The 16706-nt window shown below is 32.8% G+C and overlaps 4 protein-coding genes across 4 annotated transcripts; 3 read left to right on the top strand and 1 right to left on the bottom strand.

The window, feature by feature from the left end:
• The first annotated feature begins 27 nt into the window (after positions 1-27).
• On the top strand, positions 28-489 carry LOC139870001 (uncharacterized). The gene has a single exon (XM_071857856.1). It carries the CDS (start codon positions 28-30, stop codon positions 487-489), a length of 462 nt encoding a protein of 153 aa, XP_071713957.1.
• Positions 490-500: 11 nt separating this feature from the next.
• LOC139870000 (uncharacterized) lies at positions 501-938 on the top strand. The gene has a single exon (XM_071857855.1). It carries the CDS (start codon positions 501-503, stop codon positions 936-938), a length of 438 nt encoding a protein of 145 aa, XP_071713956.1.
• A 3617-nt stretch (positions 939-4555) lies between these two features.
• LOC139872102 (KH domain-containing protein At3g08620-like) lies at positions 4556-7485 on the top strand. The gene is made up of 7 exons (XM_071859910.1): positions 4556-4811; positions 4953-5041; positions 5529-5680; positions 5788-5895; positions 6265-6381; positions 6494-6637; positions 7019-7485. The coding sequence occupies exons 1-7, from the start codon at positions 4732-4734 to the stop codon at positions 7163-7165; spliced, it is 837 nt and encodes a 278-aa protein (XP_071716011.1). The 5' UTR covers positions 4556-4731; the 3' UTR covers positions 7166-7485.
• Positions 7486-8391: 906 nt separating this feature from the next.
• On the bottom strand, positions 8392-15851 carry LOC139872718 (probable LRR receptor-like serine/threonine-protein kinase At1g06840). Its single transcript, XM_071860641.1, has 21 exons — positions 15574-15851; positions 15380-15480; positions 14961-15111; positions 14779-14850; positions 14594-14665; positions 14335-14478; positions 14181-14252; positions 13954-14025; positions 13788-13859; positions 13643-13711; positions 13459-13527; positions 13290-13361; positions 13092-13178; positions 12832-12900; positions 12007-12521; positions 11117-11275; positions 10749-11032; positions 10261-10312; positions 9831-10081; positions 9518-9652; positions 8392-8901 (listed from the first exon to the last, which is right to left on the bottom strand). The coding sequence occupies exons 1-21, from the start codon at positions 15609-15611 to the stop codon at positions 8575-8577; spliced, it is 2883 nt and encodes a 960-aa protein (XP_071716742.1). The 5' UTR covers positions 15612-15851; the 3' UTR covers positions 8392-8574.
• Between the last annotated feature and the right edge of the window lie 855 nt (positions 15852-16706).

Below are 16706 nucleotides of genomic sequence, written 5' to 3'. Positions count from 1 at the left end.
TGTCAGCTACACACCCTCTCCCGCATTATGCGGGTCAACGAGTTTACAGCGGATGGTCAAGTTGACCCTAGAAAACAGCAGTTCAATAAATGGGTACTAGATATTGGAGACGGTAAGGTCCCGGCGGTTTGTAAAGATGGAGAAGAGGAACCAACATGGATCGAGATCCCAGACGAATTCATTGTTAAATCAGATAAACCTCCAATTGATGCGATCGCAGATACCATTTTCCCTGATTTTCTTGAAAGACATAAAAATGAAGACTACTTGAGTGAGAGAGCAATTTTAACGCCCCGGAACGATGACGCAGACCAGATAAACAAGCATATGTTTAAAAAGCTACAGGGACAAACTATGATATACAAAAGCTCGGATGAAATATGCAATGGCTCAACCGATGCAATCAATCAACACCAATCGTACCCGGTCGAATCTTTAAATAAACTAAATTTCCCCGGGGTACCTCCTCACAAGCTAAACTCAAGATAGGTCAACCAATAATGCTACTACGAAATTTATACCCCAGCGCTGGCATGTGTAACGGGACCCGCCTCATCATAACAGCGTCCCAAAAATTCGTCATTCAAGCTCAGATCATCACCGGTTCACATGTAGGTAACATGGTCATCATACCCAGAATTGTGCTAACTTCCGCCCAAACAAAATGGCCTTTTGTTATGCAACGTATTCAATTTCCAGTTAGGCCATGCTACGCCATGACAATTAACAAGAGCCAGGGGCAATCGCTAGACTACGTCGGCCTCTACTTGTCGAAACCAGTTTTTAGCCACGGACAGCTATACGTCGCACTATCAAGAGTCACTAACCCTAAAGGTCTAAAAATAGTCATGGTTGGTGATACTCAAGGACGGCTTCATAACTACACAAGAAACGTCGTTTACAAGGAAACCTTCCACAACCTTAACCAAAGTATTTAGAGGTAACGCCTGACTCCATTTTCCCCTTTATGTTAACTGCTTCTGTTAACTCTTTATTTCAAAAACATAATCCCCACCTGCCCTAACATACATACAATTTTTCAGGTGGGGTGTTATTCAACCCTATCACTGTTCAGGCATGTCTCAGTCCTGGCGTTCTAAAGTAAATCAACTCCAGCTTCGCAGGTTTGCTTTTTATTCCCTATTCTATATTCTGTAATACCACTACATTCTTTTTTACTCATAGCCTGTTAATATCCGATTTAACACCCCTGTATAAATAATTAGATATTCTTAGAACACCCTTATGCCCCGATTATAGATTCGACCAAATTCAGGCTGCTTAAAGCATATTAGACCAATTTGTGTATCTATATCGTCCGATCCCCACAACATAACCCCTAGCTGCTTAGCATTACTGTTTATTACACATTTTTCGCAACCTAAATGTTAATGGTTGTTTACAAGACTTCAATCACATTGACACGCCACGTACTCGGCGTCACCTATAATCACTGTAATTGTATATTCTGCTTTTAATTTAAACTGTCGATTAATTTTTGTGTTTATTTTTCATTCATCCTTCTTATTCTGTCCAAGGTGTTGTCCACCCTGTTGAAAATGCTTGCTATGTTAAATATATTGACTATTCATGTTCAGTGTATCACATTTTAACAAATACCATGGGAACATAAAATTGATCTTCAAATGGTGCAGGTGTACAATCCATGTTCGTCCAGCGGATCAACTTAAAAACACCACAATCTGTTCCTGCAGCAAATATGTGATCCATCGGGAGTGCCATAGCTGAATCAGCCTCTTCTAAAATGACAGTTAGTCTATACAGGCCTCGCGTTTCCGTTACACACTGAACTGGTCATCTGTTTTGTTATGCACCGACTACTGCATATTCCATGTATATATTAGTCGCTTGAAACATGTCTCCCCTTAATAACAGCATAGATTTCCCTTACCATAAATGACGTTTGGAATTATTGGAATAGACATTTTATATTTTGTACATTACTATGTCAAACTAATATGGTATACCGCATGAAACATAAAATACCAGGAACCGTTAACCTCAGCGGGCATGTCCACCACCAAACATGCCCCGTGCAACGCACGGGCATTGACCACTAGTATCGTATTGTATCTTGGGAATAAAATCACGATTTTAATAGCTTTGACCATTATTAATCAATCAATCAATTTTTTGTAATTAAAAGTTGGTTATAATAAAGCGCGAATTGGTGAGGGGACAAACGGTGCCGTTTTGAGTGTAGATGTCGGGCCAAGCTGTAATTCCAGCTAAAACTACGTTGGCCACGTCAACAGCTTATTGGCCGCATGCTGACTACGGGCCCCACTTTTGTTCTTGGTGAGTATCATTTCTTGCCAGCATGCATGACACGTGTTTTTCATATATTTTGACTTAATAAATTTTGACCGCCGTTAGTTCATCACCACATTTTCATACTTTATGCTTCATGAAATTATCCTCCCAAAACGAAAAATATACATACAGTATATATATATAGTTTAAGAAGAAACATTACAATATTATATTTAATAGTTTTTGCAGATTTTTTTAAATATTTTTTTTAGATTCATAAATTCATAAATCTGTATTAAAATGATCTCCTAATATATTTTTTTATAAATAAAAAATATTCGAAATCGTTTAAAAATATGTGATGGATGATAATAATCATGATGAATGATTAATTTTATCCTTCATCAAAACGAGTGATGAATGATAAATTAATCATACATCACTCGTTTGATGAATGATAAATTAATTATTCATCACGATTATTATCATTAATGAACGATTTGTTAACGATTTTGTTATCTTTTTTTCTTGTAATTTTTCATTTTATCCTATTTGCATATTAAGGGACTCTAAAAAAATTCATTTTTTTTGAAATTTTGCTTATTCGGTTTGTACCCTTTTAAACTTATCCATGAATATCGCATATATATATATATATATATATATATATATATATATATATATATATATATATATATATATATATATTTTAAAGCTCGTGCGTTGCACGAGTGGGTAAAATAACCGTGTAAAATTAATTGAGTTTATCAAACAATTATTGTTGTGACTATAGATAGAAATGTGTCAAAAAATGTGATATGGTAGATTTTTGAGCTCGTGTGTTGCATAGTTTTTTAAATAAAAAAAATTAAAACTTACTTGGTTCTCTAACTGATATAGTAGATTTTTGAGCCCGTATGCTCCATTCCTTCTTCAACACGTTTTGAATTACTATCATATTATTATTTATGAGCACGTGCGTTACACATATTTTGTAAATTTATGTTTCGTATTATCGGGTTTTAGGCTCGTGCGTTACATTGCTGTTAATGAGCGGAAAAGGTATACATGTAATATTATCGCATAATTAGGGTATTTAAATAACGTTGACCGAATATCATGATCAACATTCAATATTGATAAAACAAATAAATTTAAACTAAAGTAATCCACTAAGGTGATGAGTTCTCAAATAAAAGTGACGATGTTGGATAGTGGTTTGACGTAATTAGTAAATACATTCATGATGGTGAGTTGTTTCAAGTATATATATATATATATATATACGGTGAAATTAAAGAAAATTAATTTGATTGAATTAATTTGATCTATAATTATATTTATGGTTATATTTATAATTATATTTATAATTATTATAATTATGTATAATAGTTATATACAGAATATAATAAAAAAAATATATTTCAATCAACATAAATATTACTCCGTAGTAGGTAGGATGTTTTTTACGAAGTATGTGTTTATTCTTTCAATTATATCCGATGTATTATAAATATATTCAATAGAAAGTATAATTTTACTATTTCTAACATTATTTTATTACCAAAATCCATTTTTCCAAAATAACCTTCAACTTTGATCAAAATACAAATCGGCCCCCGAAACTCTGAATTCACTATTCCCAACATTATTATAATACCAACATCCACTATTTCAAAATAACCCCCCAACGTCGCGAGTTAAATTTTTCCAACAATACCGTTAAACTCGAAATAATTTTACGAACACAACGCAACTAACTACTCGCAAAACGGATGCCTTTTAAATAACGCTAAATGGTTTGAGTCACCTTTCATACACATTATTTTCTTTTTGTTTTTCAAACACTTGGTTTTCCATTAGGGTTTGCTTTGGAGTTCCGCTGCGAAGCGCGAGCTCCTTAACTTGTTTATATATAATTAAGGAAAGTTTAACTAGACATATTCGAGGTAATTAAGAAATATTATGAAGATGACATGTGACAAATTTTTTTTAATTATATATATATATATATATATATATATATATATATATATATATATATATATATATATATATATATACTCCTTAAAAAACTGCAAATGTGAAGGGAGAAAATAGTATATATTTCTTTCATTTCTTTTTTCATTTCTTTTTGTTTTCTTACCTTAAACAGTATCAATCAAAAGTCAAGCTGGCAACTTTTTCTTCATAAAGATATTATTTTGCAAAATTTTGATTTTTTAAATAATAATTTCCAATACCAAACAAGCAAGAAAAATAATTGCCTCAAATTTTCTGCTCAACTTTGACAGACCTTTTTGGACTCTGCCTGCCCCCTTATTATCAGCAAAATATTGATACAAGAAAATTAAGAAACATAAAAATTAACCTTTCCTCTCTTGTTACAACCTTTTTTCTGCTTATTTTCCACCATTTATTTTGGTGGTTTTTAATCAAACAAGAAGCAAGAAACCCATGTCAGGTTTGCATAATCCCAACTTCACTCAATCAAGAACTGTTTCTCCACAGATTAGAACTACTGGAGATGTTGATAGGTTTGTGATAATTTTATACTAAATTTATGTTATTATTAGTGGGATTTTTGGTTTATTTCTTAAAGTTTGTGCTTTATTATGTATTCCTAATCCTAGTTGTAATTATTAATTTGGTTGTTGTGATGTTGTTTTGTTATGCAGTCAATATCTGGCTGAATTATTGGCTGAGCATCACAAGCTTCAGCCTTTTATTCAAATTTTCCCCATATGCACCAGATTCTTGAATCAAGGTTTGATTAATTTGATCTTTATTTTTAGGGTTTATGTTTTTAACTGCATGGTGTATGTAACAAGTGCCTTTTTACTATATTCACACGTTTAACTTGTCCTTTTACTTGAACCATGAGTGAAAAAGTTACTCTGTTATGTTTATGGAGTATAAGTATTCAATACAGCATGTATAAACTAAAGAATATTATTCTTGAAAATAGTAAATAGTGAGCTGGTAAAAAGCAAACAAGTAGCCAGCCTGATCGAACGAAAATGTCATTATATGTCTTAAGCTTTGAACAGAGTAGTAAAACGAGTGAACAAAGTGATTATAATTGTATAACCAATGATCTTTCACAACACTTAACAATGGTTTAAACACAGAGAATGTGTGCTGCAATCAAAATATGTTGTTTTCATATCATAGTTATAGTAGTATAAATCCGTTAAAATTGCATTTAAGGTCCTCTAAATATCCTATTATATTATTCTTTTTTTTTTTTTCAGAAATCATGAGGGTTTCAAGCATGTTGCAGAACCAAGGATTTAACGAACTTGACAGATTGCGTCATAGAAGCCCGAGCCCGATGGCATCTTCAGATCTTATGTCACACGTTCCCGGGACAGGAAATAGTGGTTGGAATGGTTTTCAACAAGAGGTACTTATTCCTGATTTTTTATTTCGTTCAATTAAAAAAATGTGAGCGCTTGTTTAAATCCCAAAATATAGAAAAGAACTATTAAATTTTTTTTTTGTTCATGTCAGAGGCTAAGTGGAATGAATATGGACTGGCAAGGAGCTCCCGCAAGTCCGAGTTCTTACACCGTGAAGCGAATCTTGCGGTTAGAGATTCCCGTCGACTCTTACCCCAATGTAAGTGTTAGTTGCAAGATTTTTAAAACTTAATTGAAAATCACCCCAAGTTACCTTTTTTTTTAATAGAAAAGCTCGATTCATCTATGTTGGAGTTGGTAAAATGGGCGGGTCAGCGGGTTGGGTAACGGGTCAAAATGAGAAAGTGAAATAACATAATTTAATTCGGGCCTAGTCGGATCCTCCAACACTTTTTTGTCTAGTTTGTTTGTGTGAATATGTTTACCAACACTATATTATTTTGATTTAGATATAGTTGGCATATAGCTTATTTTCTAAAATTTGATATAAATGGACTATGATTTCCTCCACCTCTAATGTACATCAATGTTCCACCAAATTCAATGACATATTCGCTTTGATATCTAGTTTAACTTTGTGGGCCGGCTTCTGGGACCTAGAGGCAATTCACTAAAACGTATAGAAGCTACAACGGGCTGCCGTGTGTATATACGAGGAAAAGGCTCAATCAAGGATCCTGATAAGGTTCTATATTTCAATATTATATAACAATTTGATTAAGTTAAAGAGCTAATTGATATGCATTCATGTGGTTTTTAAATCTGATTATCGTTAATTTGATGTTTACATTTAAAAGGAAGAGAAGCTAAGGGGTAGACCGGGCTATGAGCATCTAAACGAGCCACTTCATATATTGATCGAGGCCGATTTACCTGCAAGTGTCGTTAATTTAAGGCTGAGACAAGCACAGGAAATAATCGAAGAGTTGCTTAAGCCAGTGGTATCTTTCTTTTTAAACTACTGCTCATTTTCTATTACTTGCAGCATTTGACTTTTTAGGTCAAACTTGTAATTGACACATCCTAAAAAATTTCTACATTCCCTCAACATTTTTACCTCCATCAAATTTAAAAAGTTATCTACTTGACTTTCATACTGCAAGAAATTCTTGAATAGAATGTAGCATTTGAATAGAAAGTTATCTACTTGACTTGCAGCATTTGACTTTTTAGGTCAAACTTCTGTCTGAACTTTGCATAATGCAAGAAATTCTTGAATTTGAAAGTCATCTACTTGACTCCCAAAGTCAAATGCTTATAATCATGTGATAACTTGGATGATTTCCTTATACTTTTTTCTATAACTGATTTTTATATTATAGGATGAGACCGAGGATTATATAAAAAGACAACAATTACAAGAATTGGCGATGTTGAACTCAAATTTGCGTGAAGATAGTCCTGGACCGAGCGGTAGTGTGTCACCATTCAATGCGGGTGGCATGAAGCGTGCAAAAACCGGGCGTTAGTAAGATCAAAAAACATGAAACATTCTATACATACATATATAAATCCCTGATTATATAAATAATATATTGTATAATTTTTTTAAAAAAATTGAAATGAAATGTATAGGCTGACGATTCTGACCAGCGAGTTTCTTAATTCAATTTTCTGTTTTTTTTTTTTTTTTTTTTTTTTTTTTGTTGGTTTAAAAAGAAAAATAGAACCTTAGATACATAATGGAGTATAAAGTGTAGAGTAAGGAGTGATTCATTATTTTTTATGTTGGGTGATGCATTTGTAAAATAAGATCTATTTAATTTATTCATGTGAGATTTGTGTTACATATTTATATTTTTATATTATACATTATTGTTATGAACTGCTCTGTATATAAATATAATTTTGTTGGTGGATATCATTATGATCATCTAGTTTGTTGTTTGCTTTTCTGTCACTACCAACTATAAAAAAAATATACCGCGTTGACAAGTCGCCCTTCCATATTCGATGTAATTCATACTCAATTTTGACCCGTTTGGCTACAAATGGGTCGATTTTGTTCTTTTGTTTTAATGGGTAGGAGAAGAGTCATACGGGTCAAAAGTAATCCCAGGTATACTCTAGTGTATTAAACATAGTAAATTGTTTTTATCGAAAAAGGATGGTGAAATTTTCACCAGTGAATTTGATAAATCTACAATAATTATGTACTTATTGTACATTATCACCACACAAGCAACCTTCAATTTCACGATGCGCGATCTTTTGTATACAGATTTGTCATTTTGATTTTGAAACCCTTAGCGGTTTTGTTAATGATCACCAAACATTTTAAATAATCTATACACCAAGTATATTGAATGTATTGAATTAGTACAAGTGTTCATGACCCTACCCATTTTGACCCACACTGACAATTACTCAATTCCTCATCATGGTTGAACATAAATATCTGATGTCCCAATGGTTTCAAATTCTTGCATTAGTTTCCATAAGAACACATATACGTGGTAAAATTATAAAACAAACATTGCAAAGAATACTCCATTGTTATCATTATAAGTTGGGTAGTGATTTGTACACGACCAATTTTTAACCGTACACAACTAAATACGCTTAATAATGTTATACAATACAACACATTAAAGCATGTTTGATTGCGTACGGATCATCACCCTTATTAGTTCTGACTAAATTCAACATTACACATCATGTAATAATGATCGTTAACTTTGTTCATTGGCAGAGGTTGCGATTGTTAAGGTACAAAAGTATATATTTGATATGAAATAGTATAAGATTACACTTGAGATCTCACCAAAATGTTTATTTACTTCAGTTACAATGTACAACAAACTGCTCTGCGCCGTCTCGTTTATAGTCTATACAAATATACATATACATATATATAATATTTGGTGCAAAATTTTTGTCATCGAGGATTAACGACGGGGTTAGCGTCACTGCTAAGATCAGTTCCTGGAACATTAGAAGAGCTATATAATAATAAGGATGACGATGATGATTCTACAAAACGCTTTGACTCAGGCTGCGAAAAGTCAAAACCCGTTTCAGGCATGTTTTCAAGTATACGTTCCAACTCCCGAACCACAGCTAACATTGATGGCCTGTTTTCAGGCTTATCTTTGCAACACCAAAGAGCCAAAGATACAAACTTTTCGATACATTCAGAAGGGTATGAACCCATTCTGTTATCTATGATTGAGAACACTGTTCCACTTTCATGAGCTATTTTCACCTGAAAAACAAAAAATTAATAAAATAATAAGCAAATATGTTTGAAAAGATAACTATAAATGTATACCCGGCAAACGGGTGGGTTTGGGTAACAGGTCAAAATGGTTTTGGGTTGAAATGGGTCATGCATCAAATGGGTCAAACTATTAAACGGGTCCAAATGGGCCAGACTGGGTCAGGTTGGGTAACGGTTTGAAACGGTTCATATGTCAAATGGGTCCAAATAGGTCATTTACTTTTACATTTACTATATTATTCTCGTTATCATTATTTATTATTTATTATACATATAAGAAAATTATAAAATACATAATAAATGATATAACCATGAATGCTTTCATAAATATTTGGCGGATGAAACTTGTTATGCTCAACCCATTTAACCCATTTACAAGACCCATTAGACCTATATCTATTTTTTTGAACTTTGAGAATTGATACCGACCCGTTTCTTTATATTTTGTATATGACCCAATATGTTAGACTGAAATCCATTGGACCTTTTTTTTAAGTTTTAATTTATATTGCTAGGCCTAATTTTTCTCAAGACCCAATTGACCCAAATTTGAGACTATGGGTCTCAATTGCCAGATATATATAAATGATAGAAAGTTTACCTCCCGGACGATATTTTTGCCATGTGATATCGGTTTCATGCTAGTCAAGATCTCCATAAGTACAACTCCAAGGCTATATACGTCACTCTTGTCCGTTAGCTTATGGGTCAATAAGTACTCGGGATCAAGGTAACCCTGCAATACCAAATATAAATCATTGAAATAAGAAATCTCAACAACTTGTTGGGACGCCATAAAAAAATTGTTTGGGACATATATATGGCTTATGATAACTCTCGTGTCAACCTGTCACCCAACTTGCCCGACCCGTTCATTTTTTCCACGACTAATAGAAAGATGGAGTAAGACTTACGGGTGTTCCTCTAACAATTGTGGATACATAATTAGGTCCGACTCCATTATCATCTAAGATTGGTGCAAGCCTAGAGAGTCCAAAATCAGCAACTTTGGCCGTGAGTTTGGAGTCAAGAAGTATATTGCTTGATTTAATATCACGGTGGAATATGGGCGGGTCAGCTTCAGTGTGAAGATAAAGAATGCCTTTCGCTGAATCCAACGCTACATTTAACCTCTTTCGAAAGCTCAACGATTCTCCAGTTTTGGCTATGAATGTATGAATAAAAAGATAAATTTTAAAGTTTGTCAATAACCATAAAATAAGAAGAATATGTTCATCCAAACATTATAAACTAGGGATAACAAATAGTTAGATAATCAATTCCATATTGCATATCCATATTATAAACCAATATTGAAAAGATCAAATCTCAGAAGTTTTATACCATTAAGCCAATCACGCAGTGTTCCCTGTGGCATGAACTCATAAACCAGCATCTGCATAAATCAAATTGTTTTAACCATAAATTTTGCTAGAGAGGGTTGTCGTTAACATGTATAAATTAATTGTACAAGTTAATAAGTGCGCTTTCAAGTCAGTAATTAACCGCTCAGTACAACACTTTAAAGCATACTTACGACAGCCATAAGAACTGGGCAACTGGCGTTAGCAAAATTCAAAAATAAATGTCAATTGTAACTAAAAAAAGTATCCTTAACTTTAATCCTCCCCTGTCCCAATTTCAGTGTCCACTTTGAAAGTGCACAAAGTTTTAGAGTCGTTACACGGTTATCCAATAAAAGTGCATCTTTACCACTGAAAACATTACTTATTGGCCAACACAAAAAATGGACACTTGTTTTAAGACAACAAAAACGAGCAATTTAGACACGTAAAATGGGACAACTAGGTGGCAATAAATCAAAATAATACCTGCTCCTCCTCCTCATCACAGTATCCAACAAGTGAGACTAGATTTCGATGATGTAATCGTGACAACATTTCTATTTCTGTCAAAAATTCCTTTTCACCTTGTAATGATCCAACTTCGGCACGTTTTATAGCTACCGTTATGTTATTCGATAAGTTTCCCTTATAAACCTTCCCATAACCTCCTCGGCCAACGAGACTAGATTTATCAAAGTTTTCAGTTGCGATTGCCATTTCTCGATAAGTGAAGCTTTTAACACCATCCATATTTATGGAAAGTTTAGACACTGCAAATAGTAACATACTGGTTATCATCTAGTTAAGTAGTATTATTAATTTAAATGTAAGTTGAACTTGTAACAGAAACTTACGTAACGATTTTCTTGATGAGTTTTGCTTGTATTTTTCTTGTTGTTTTTTGATCAAAACGGTTAGTATCGAAGAAACTAATAAAGCGCAGATAACTGCCACGATTACAACAGTTATTACAACTCCTTTGCTTACACCTTTTCCCGGTGTTGCAACGTTCACTGAATCAGTAAAAAAATACAATCTGAGCTTAACAAGAACACGAGAAACTAGGTGCACATGCTTAAAGGCGGTTCATGTTTGGTCAAGTAATGGGTCAAATGGATAGCATTTTGAAATTCGGATCTGGTTAAGCCAACTTTGTCAAAAAAAAAAAAAAAAAAAAAAAACAAATTGTTTTCTAATAATTAGTGTGTCAGTTATAATTGAAATATATTCCATCTTTAACATAAAAAAAAGATTATTCAAGAGGTTTTATGCTTAAAGAGTACATTGTGGGTGACTCTCAACCCGTTTGACCCATTTGACATGTGTTTGTTAATGATATGTTTTACCTAGCTCGTCTGATCCATTAAAGATAAAACAAGAACTGAATCAGCCCATTCGTAAGTGACTTAATAAAACATACACTGAATTGGCCCGTTAATAAGTAAATGACTAAATGGGTCAGAACTGACAATAAAACATTAGCTGAATTGGCGTGTTCATAAGTAAATGACTAAATGGGACAGAACTGACAATAAAACATACACTGAATTGGCCCGTCGATAAGTTAATGACTAAATGGGTCAGAACTGACACTCAATTAAACATAAACTGACTTGGTCCATTTATATGTAGATGACTAAATGGGCCAGAACTGACACTTAATAAAACATACGCTGAATTGGCCCGTTCATAAGTAAATGACTAGATGGGTCACAACAGACACTTGGTCATACAAAAAGCTTACAGTGTGAATAAGGTCCAACAAGTGTGAAGTTCAGAAGCTCATACGGTCCAAATAAATTACTTCCGGGAAAAACCCACGTCGTAAAAATTCCTCTGATCCGCAAAACGTCACTAGTGCTAAACGTACCCGAATGCTCAGTGCCAGCTTTAGGAAAAAGTTTCAAATACATCCTCAAACGAGGTCCCTTTTCCCACGTAATTGAGTCTATAAATAGTTGATATGAGTCCAAACCAAGATAACTAGTGACATACATCTCAAATTGCTCTTCGTAGGGTCGAAAATAGGAAAAACTTGGACTTTTTAATCGATAACCGATCCTAATAGGCGATGCACAAAAACACGAGATTGGGGAGCCCGGAACATACTCAAAGTAATTGTCGGTGGGACATGATTGCATTGGACACGCATTTGAGTTTGTAGAAACGTTGCGTGCATAATCTCCATAATCCGTAAATTCGCAAAACTGATCTTTGTTTTGTATGCTTGAATTTCGACAAATTGGATTTCCATTTAGCCTGAAACACAATTTCATGAGTACACACACAGTGGTGAAAATGCCGACCCATTTACTTATATATGAGTCAACTTGGAATAGTTCTATACTTCTAATCTCAAACGGGTCAAATAATATTTTTGCTACAAAGAAAATGGGTCAAACGAGTTGAACAGCAAGTGTTCTTGCGGTAAACGGGCCCATTGCAGCTACACAAAAATAACCTATTTCCAAGGAAACCCGTTTTAACCTTTTACTCAACCCACCACACATGCCCATCTTGCTACCTCTACTCATAAAGTCCATTGAAAAAACTTAGAAAGATGACATACCTTAAGCTAGCATTTACAGGCGGATTCAAAGCTCCAATAATATTTGAAAAGGAATTATTTCGAAAATCGCTGCATCAATTGAAGACATTTTACACACAGTCAAGATATGAGTAACAATTTTACACACAGTCAAGATATGAGTAACAAAGATATTAAAGAATATAAATATTGACTACATAGTTAAAGACAGTTTTGACTTTCAAGAGTCAAATGTTATGCTCTGTAGCTACTTAAATTGGTCATTATGCTGTGTTTCTTACAGTAAAAGTCTTGAAGTTGCCCGAAAAGACTTGTTCTGCCATAGCTCAGAAGAGATGGAACCGTTGAAAAAATTGTTCTCCAAGGATCTGTAAGCATACAACAATTATATAATATATATAATCATATATAGTATTGTTAACTTCCATTGTGATTATTTTTTTAATAGGGGTATAACGGGAAATGAAAAAGCTCGTTACAGTTTTTGAAGAGTTGGAAGATCTGATATCATTTCAGGAATAGATCCATCCAGCTGATTATCTGATAAATCACTACACAGTAGCCGTAGCAATAAAATCCAATCAATATAAATATAAAAAACAGTTTTAAGAGCAATTATAAAAAACAGAAAATATCTTCAAAACCTACATAGTTGTCATACTGTCTGACAGTTTATTTGATGGTATCGATCCGGTGAGGCTATTTCTACTGAGATCTCTGTTAAATTTATCAGCAAACATCAACCAAACAACACATTATCAATAAATGTATACATACAAGCGTATACATATACACATACATATACAAAACAGAGTACACAATACAAACTTACATATAGCTGAGAAACGGTATTCTGCTTAGATCAGGTAGAACTCCTTGCAAGCTACAGTTTCTAAGACTTCTGCAAAAAAAAAAAAAAAAGGTTTCGTCATTCTGAACTAAGTTAGTTGGCAAAATGTTTAGAGTTTGGAACTTACATTTTCACTAATGCTGATAGGTTTCCGTATGAAGAAGGAATCTCGCCATTAAAGTTATTGTTATCAAGTTGACTACAATATAAGATTGACAATTAAATAAGTATTAATCTCTTGACTTTTTTGGAATGGTTTAAATATTCATATAACCGATGAAAAATATGCTTACAGTATGCGCATGTTTAATAAATTCCCGAGTTCTGATGGAAGATACCCGGTCAAGTTGTTGTTGTCTAGAAGCCTAATAATACAACTTAAAAAAGTTAGCACAATGCGGGTCGGTCAAAATGAGTTTGGGTTGAAACGGGTCATTTGGCAGCAGGATCTGAAACAAATTTTTTTTAAAATTTTGAAGGAAACATTACATTTACATAAGTTGTTAAAAGTATCACTTACAAATGCATCAGAGTAGATAAGTTGGAAAGTTCATAAGGAATTTGACCACTCAACGAGTTATTGTTAAAATGGCTGCAAAAATCGAAGAACAACATTAAATAAATCACGTGAACAAACGCATACTTCCTTAAAAACTGTATGTTGATCCGCTTACATATGTTTAATATTAATCAAATTCGAAAATGATTTGGGGATCGATCCTGATACATGATTCTGGTCTATCTGGAATCTATTTAAGTTTCTAAGATATCCAAGCTCATCAGGTAAACTTCCACTTAATCTGTTTCCATTTAGAAGCCTGCACAAAGAGATTAGTCCTTAAAACTTGCTTAATAACACAAAATTAATTAATTTTTTGCTTTTCGAAACTGAAAAAAAAAAAAAAACAATCAATTCTTATAATTTGTACTCACAGAAGTACCAATGATGAAATATTTCCAATCTCTTTGGGAATACTGCCAGTCAAGTTATTCCACATGAAATCTCTTCAATTCATAAAAAAAATAAAAAAAATAAAAAAAAAAAAAAAAAGTTAATAGTAAATTTTTAAAGAAACGAGCGAAGTTATGTAGACGTTGACTTTCATATTTTGACTTACAAAATTGTCAAATGAGAAAATTGGCCAAGTTCAGGTGCTAAATGTCCAGAAAGATTCATGTTTAATAGTTGTCTGTAAACACAATAAAATGAAGATAGGATTTTGTATTAGTTCATTTACAACAACAAGAACAAAATTGTAAAAACTAGTACTAGTAATAATAATAATAATAATAAACATACATTTCTTGAACATGCCAATATTTATCGACTTTGTTTTTATGAGCGCATATAACTCCGGTCCAATTTGATGTACACGGGTCCCCTTTGTTCCAGTTACTAAGATGATTCATTGGGTCAGCTAAACTACCTCTAACCGCTAGCAATGCAGATACTGCAATAAAAAAAAATAATAATAAAAAAAATAAGAAAATAAATTATAAATAAAATCAACAACAAAATTAGTCAGTTTTGATAAGGATAATTTGATTTGATTCTGATCAACTCAATGAAATTCATATGTCATGTTGTGCTATGACTTATGATATTCAATGCAATTGGTTAACCTTAAATCAGTTATCAAAAATTATGACTCTAAATAATCATAAGTAACTATTAACTATAAGTAAAAAAAACAGAATTTCAAGCAGTTAATAGTTCACCTTCAGAAGGATCAGTGACTTTTGCAGCTGCACTCATCACCAATAACATAAAAAACAGAGAAAGAACACATCCACATGATTTGAACTTGAAGCCCATCATCCTGAAATTTATAATCAATTAATGAATTCTGCATATTTTGTTATACATGTATCAATTGATTTCATGAACAAGGTTATAGGATTAGAAAAAGTACTTCAAACTTCCACATGATTCAGAATTGAATCCCACCATCTTTAAATTATATGGTTCCAAAATTCAACAACTTGTAGTAATTCACTACAGATAATTGGATTGAAGAAACACAAAACTGCGTGATTAAAAACAAATAACTCAAAAATTCATGCTTTTTTCTTGAGTTCCATCAAGCTCATAGAGGAGAACATAAGTCAAAGATACACAAGGTAATATGCCAATAAACTTTTAAAGATTACTAATTAATTACTAAAAAGAATCATAACCCATTATTTAAAAGTGAACAATAATGATTTCTTTATGATGATATGTTGATAACCCAATATTTGAATAACGTCAGTTAGTCAAATATCCAAGAAAGTAGATTCCCAATATTTTCAGTGTGTTCACACCAGATTACAAATGCTTATATACACACGGTTGCAAAACACCCCGTCTCGAACCGTTACAACCCGTCCCGTTTCGAAAAAACCGTCTAATATGAGAGTCAACAGTCAAAATTCGGGTAAACGTTGAAAATAATCGGGTCAAAGTCGGTCAAAATTCAGAAAAGCCCGAAAGTCGGTAAAATCCTTCAAATTTGTCGTATTTTAGTTTTAATTTTTTGTATTAAATTAACGGTGATAGCGATTATGGGCATAAATTTATCAATTAAAGTTTTTGGCTTTAAAATATGTATACATATACACATAACACATTTATATAGTTATATATTTAAAAGTCAATTTTGGTCAACGTCCATCTCGACCCCCGTCTCAACCCTGTCTTGAACGTTTCGACCTTTTTAGGACCCGGTTGTCTCGACCCCGTCTCACGTCTTTTGCAACTTTGCTTTTATATATATATATATATATATATATATATATATATATATATATATATATATATATATATAGTCATTATCAAGAGGGAATTATTTTTTTGAGAGAGGGAGAAGTAAATTTTCATTTTTATTTTTTATTTTTTAAGAAAGAATTTTCAAACATTAAGATCACATAAAAATATAAATATTAAAAAAAAATACTTTGTAATGAACGTTATTATTTTGACGGGAAAAATGATCGAAAAAATAAATGATAAGATGCATCAGAGTAGTGTTTTAATTAATGTTATTCTTCGAGTCTTTTCTTGTCA

The sequence above is a fragment of the Rutidosis leptorrhynchoides genome, chromosome 10, assembly GCF_046630445.1.
Source record: "Rutidosis leptorrhynchoides isolate AG116_Rl617_1_P2 chromosome 10, CSIRO_AGI_Rlap_v1, whole genome shotgun sequence".
NCBI classification, from domain to species: domain Eukaryota; kingdom Viridiplantae; phylum Streptophyta; class Magnoliopsida; order Asterales; family Asteraceae; genus Rutidosis; species Rutidosis leptorrhynchoides.
This window is presented reverse-complemented; position numbering and strand designations above follow the sequence as displayed.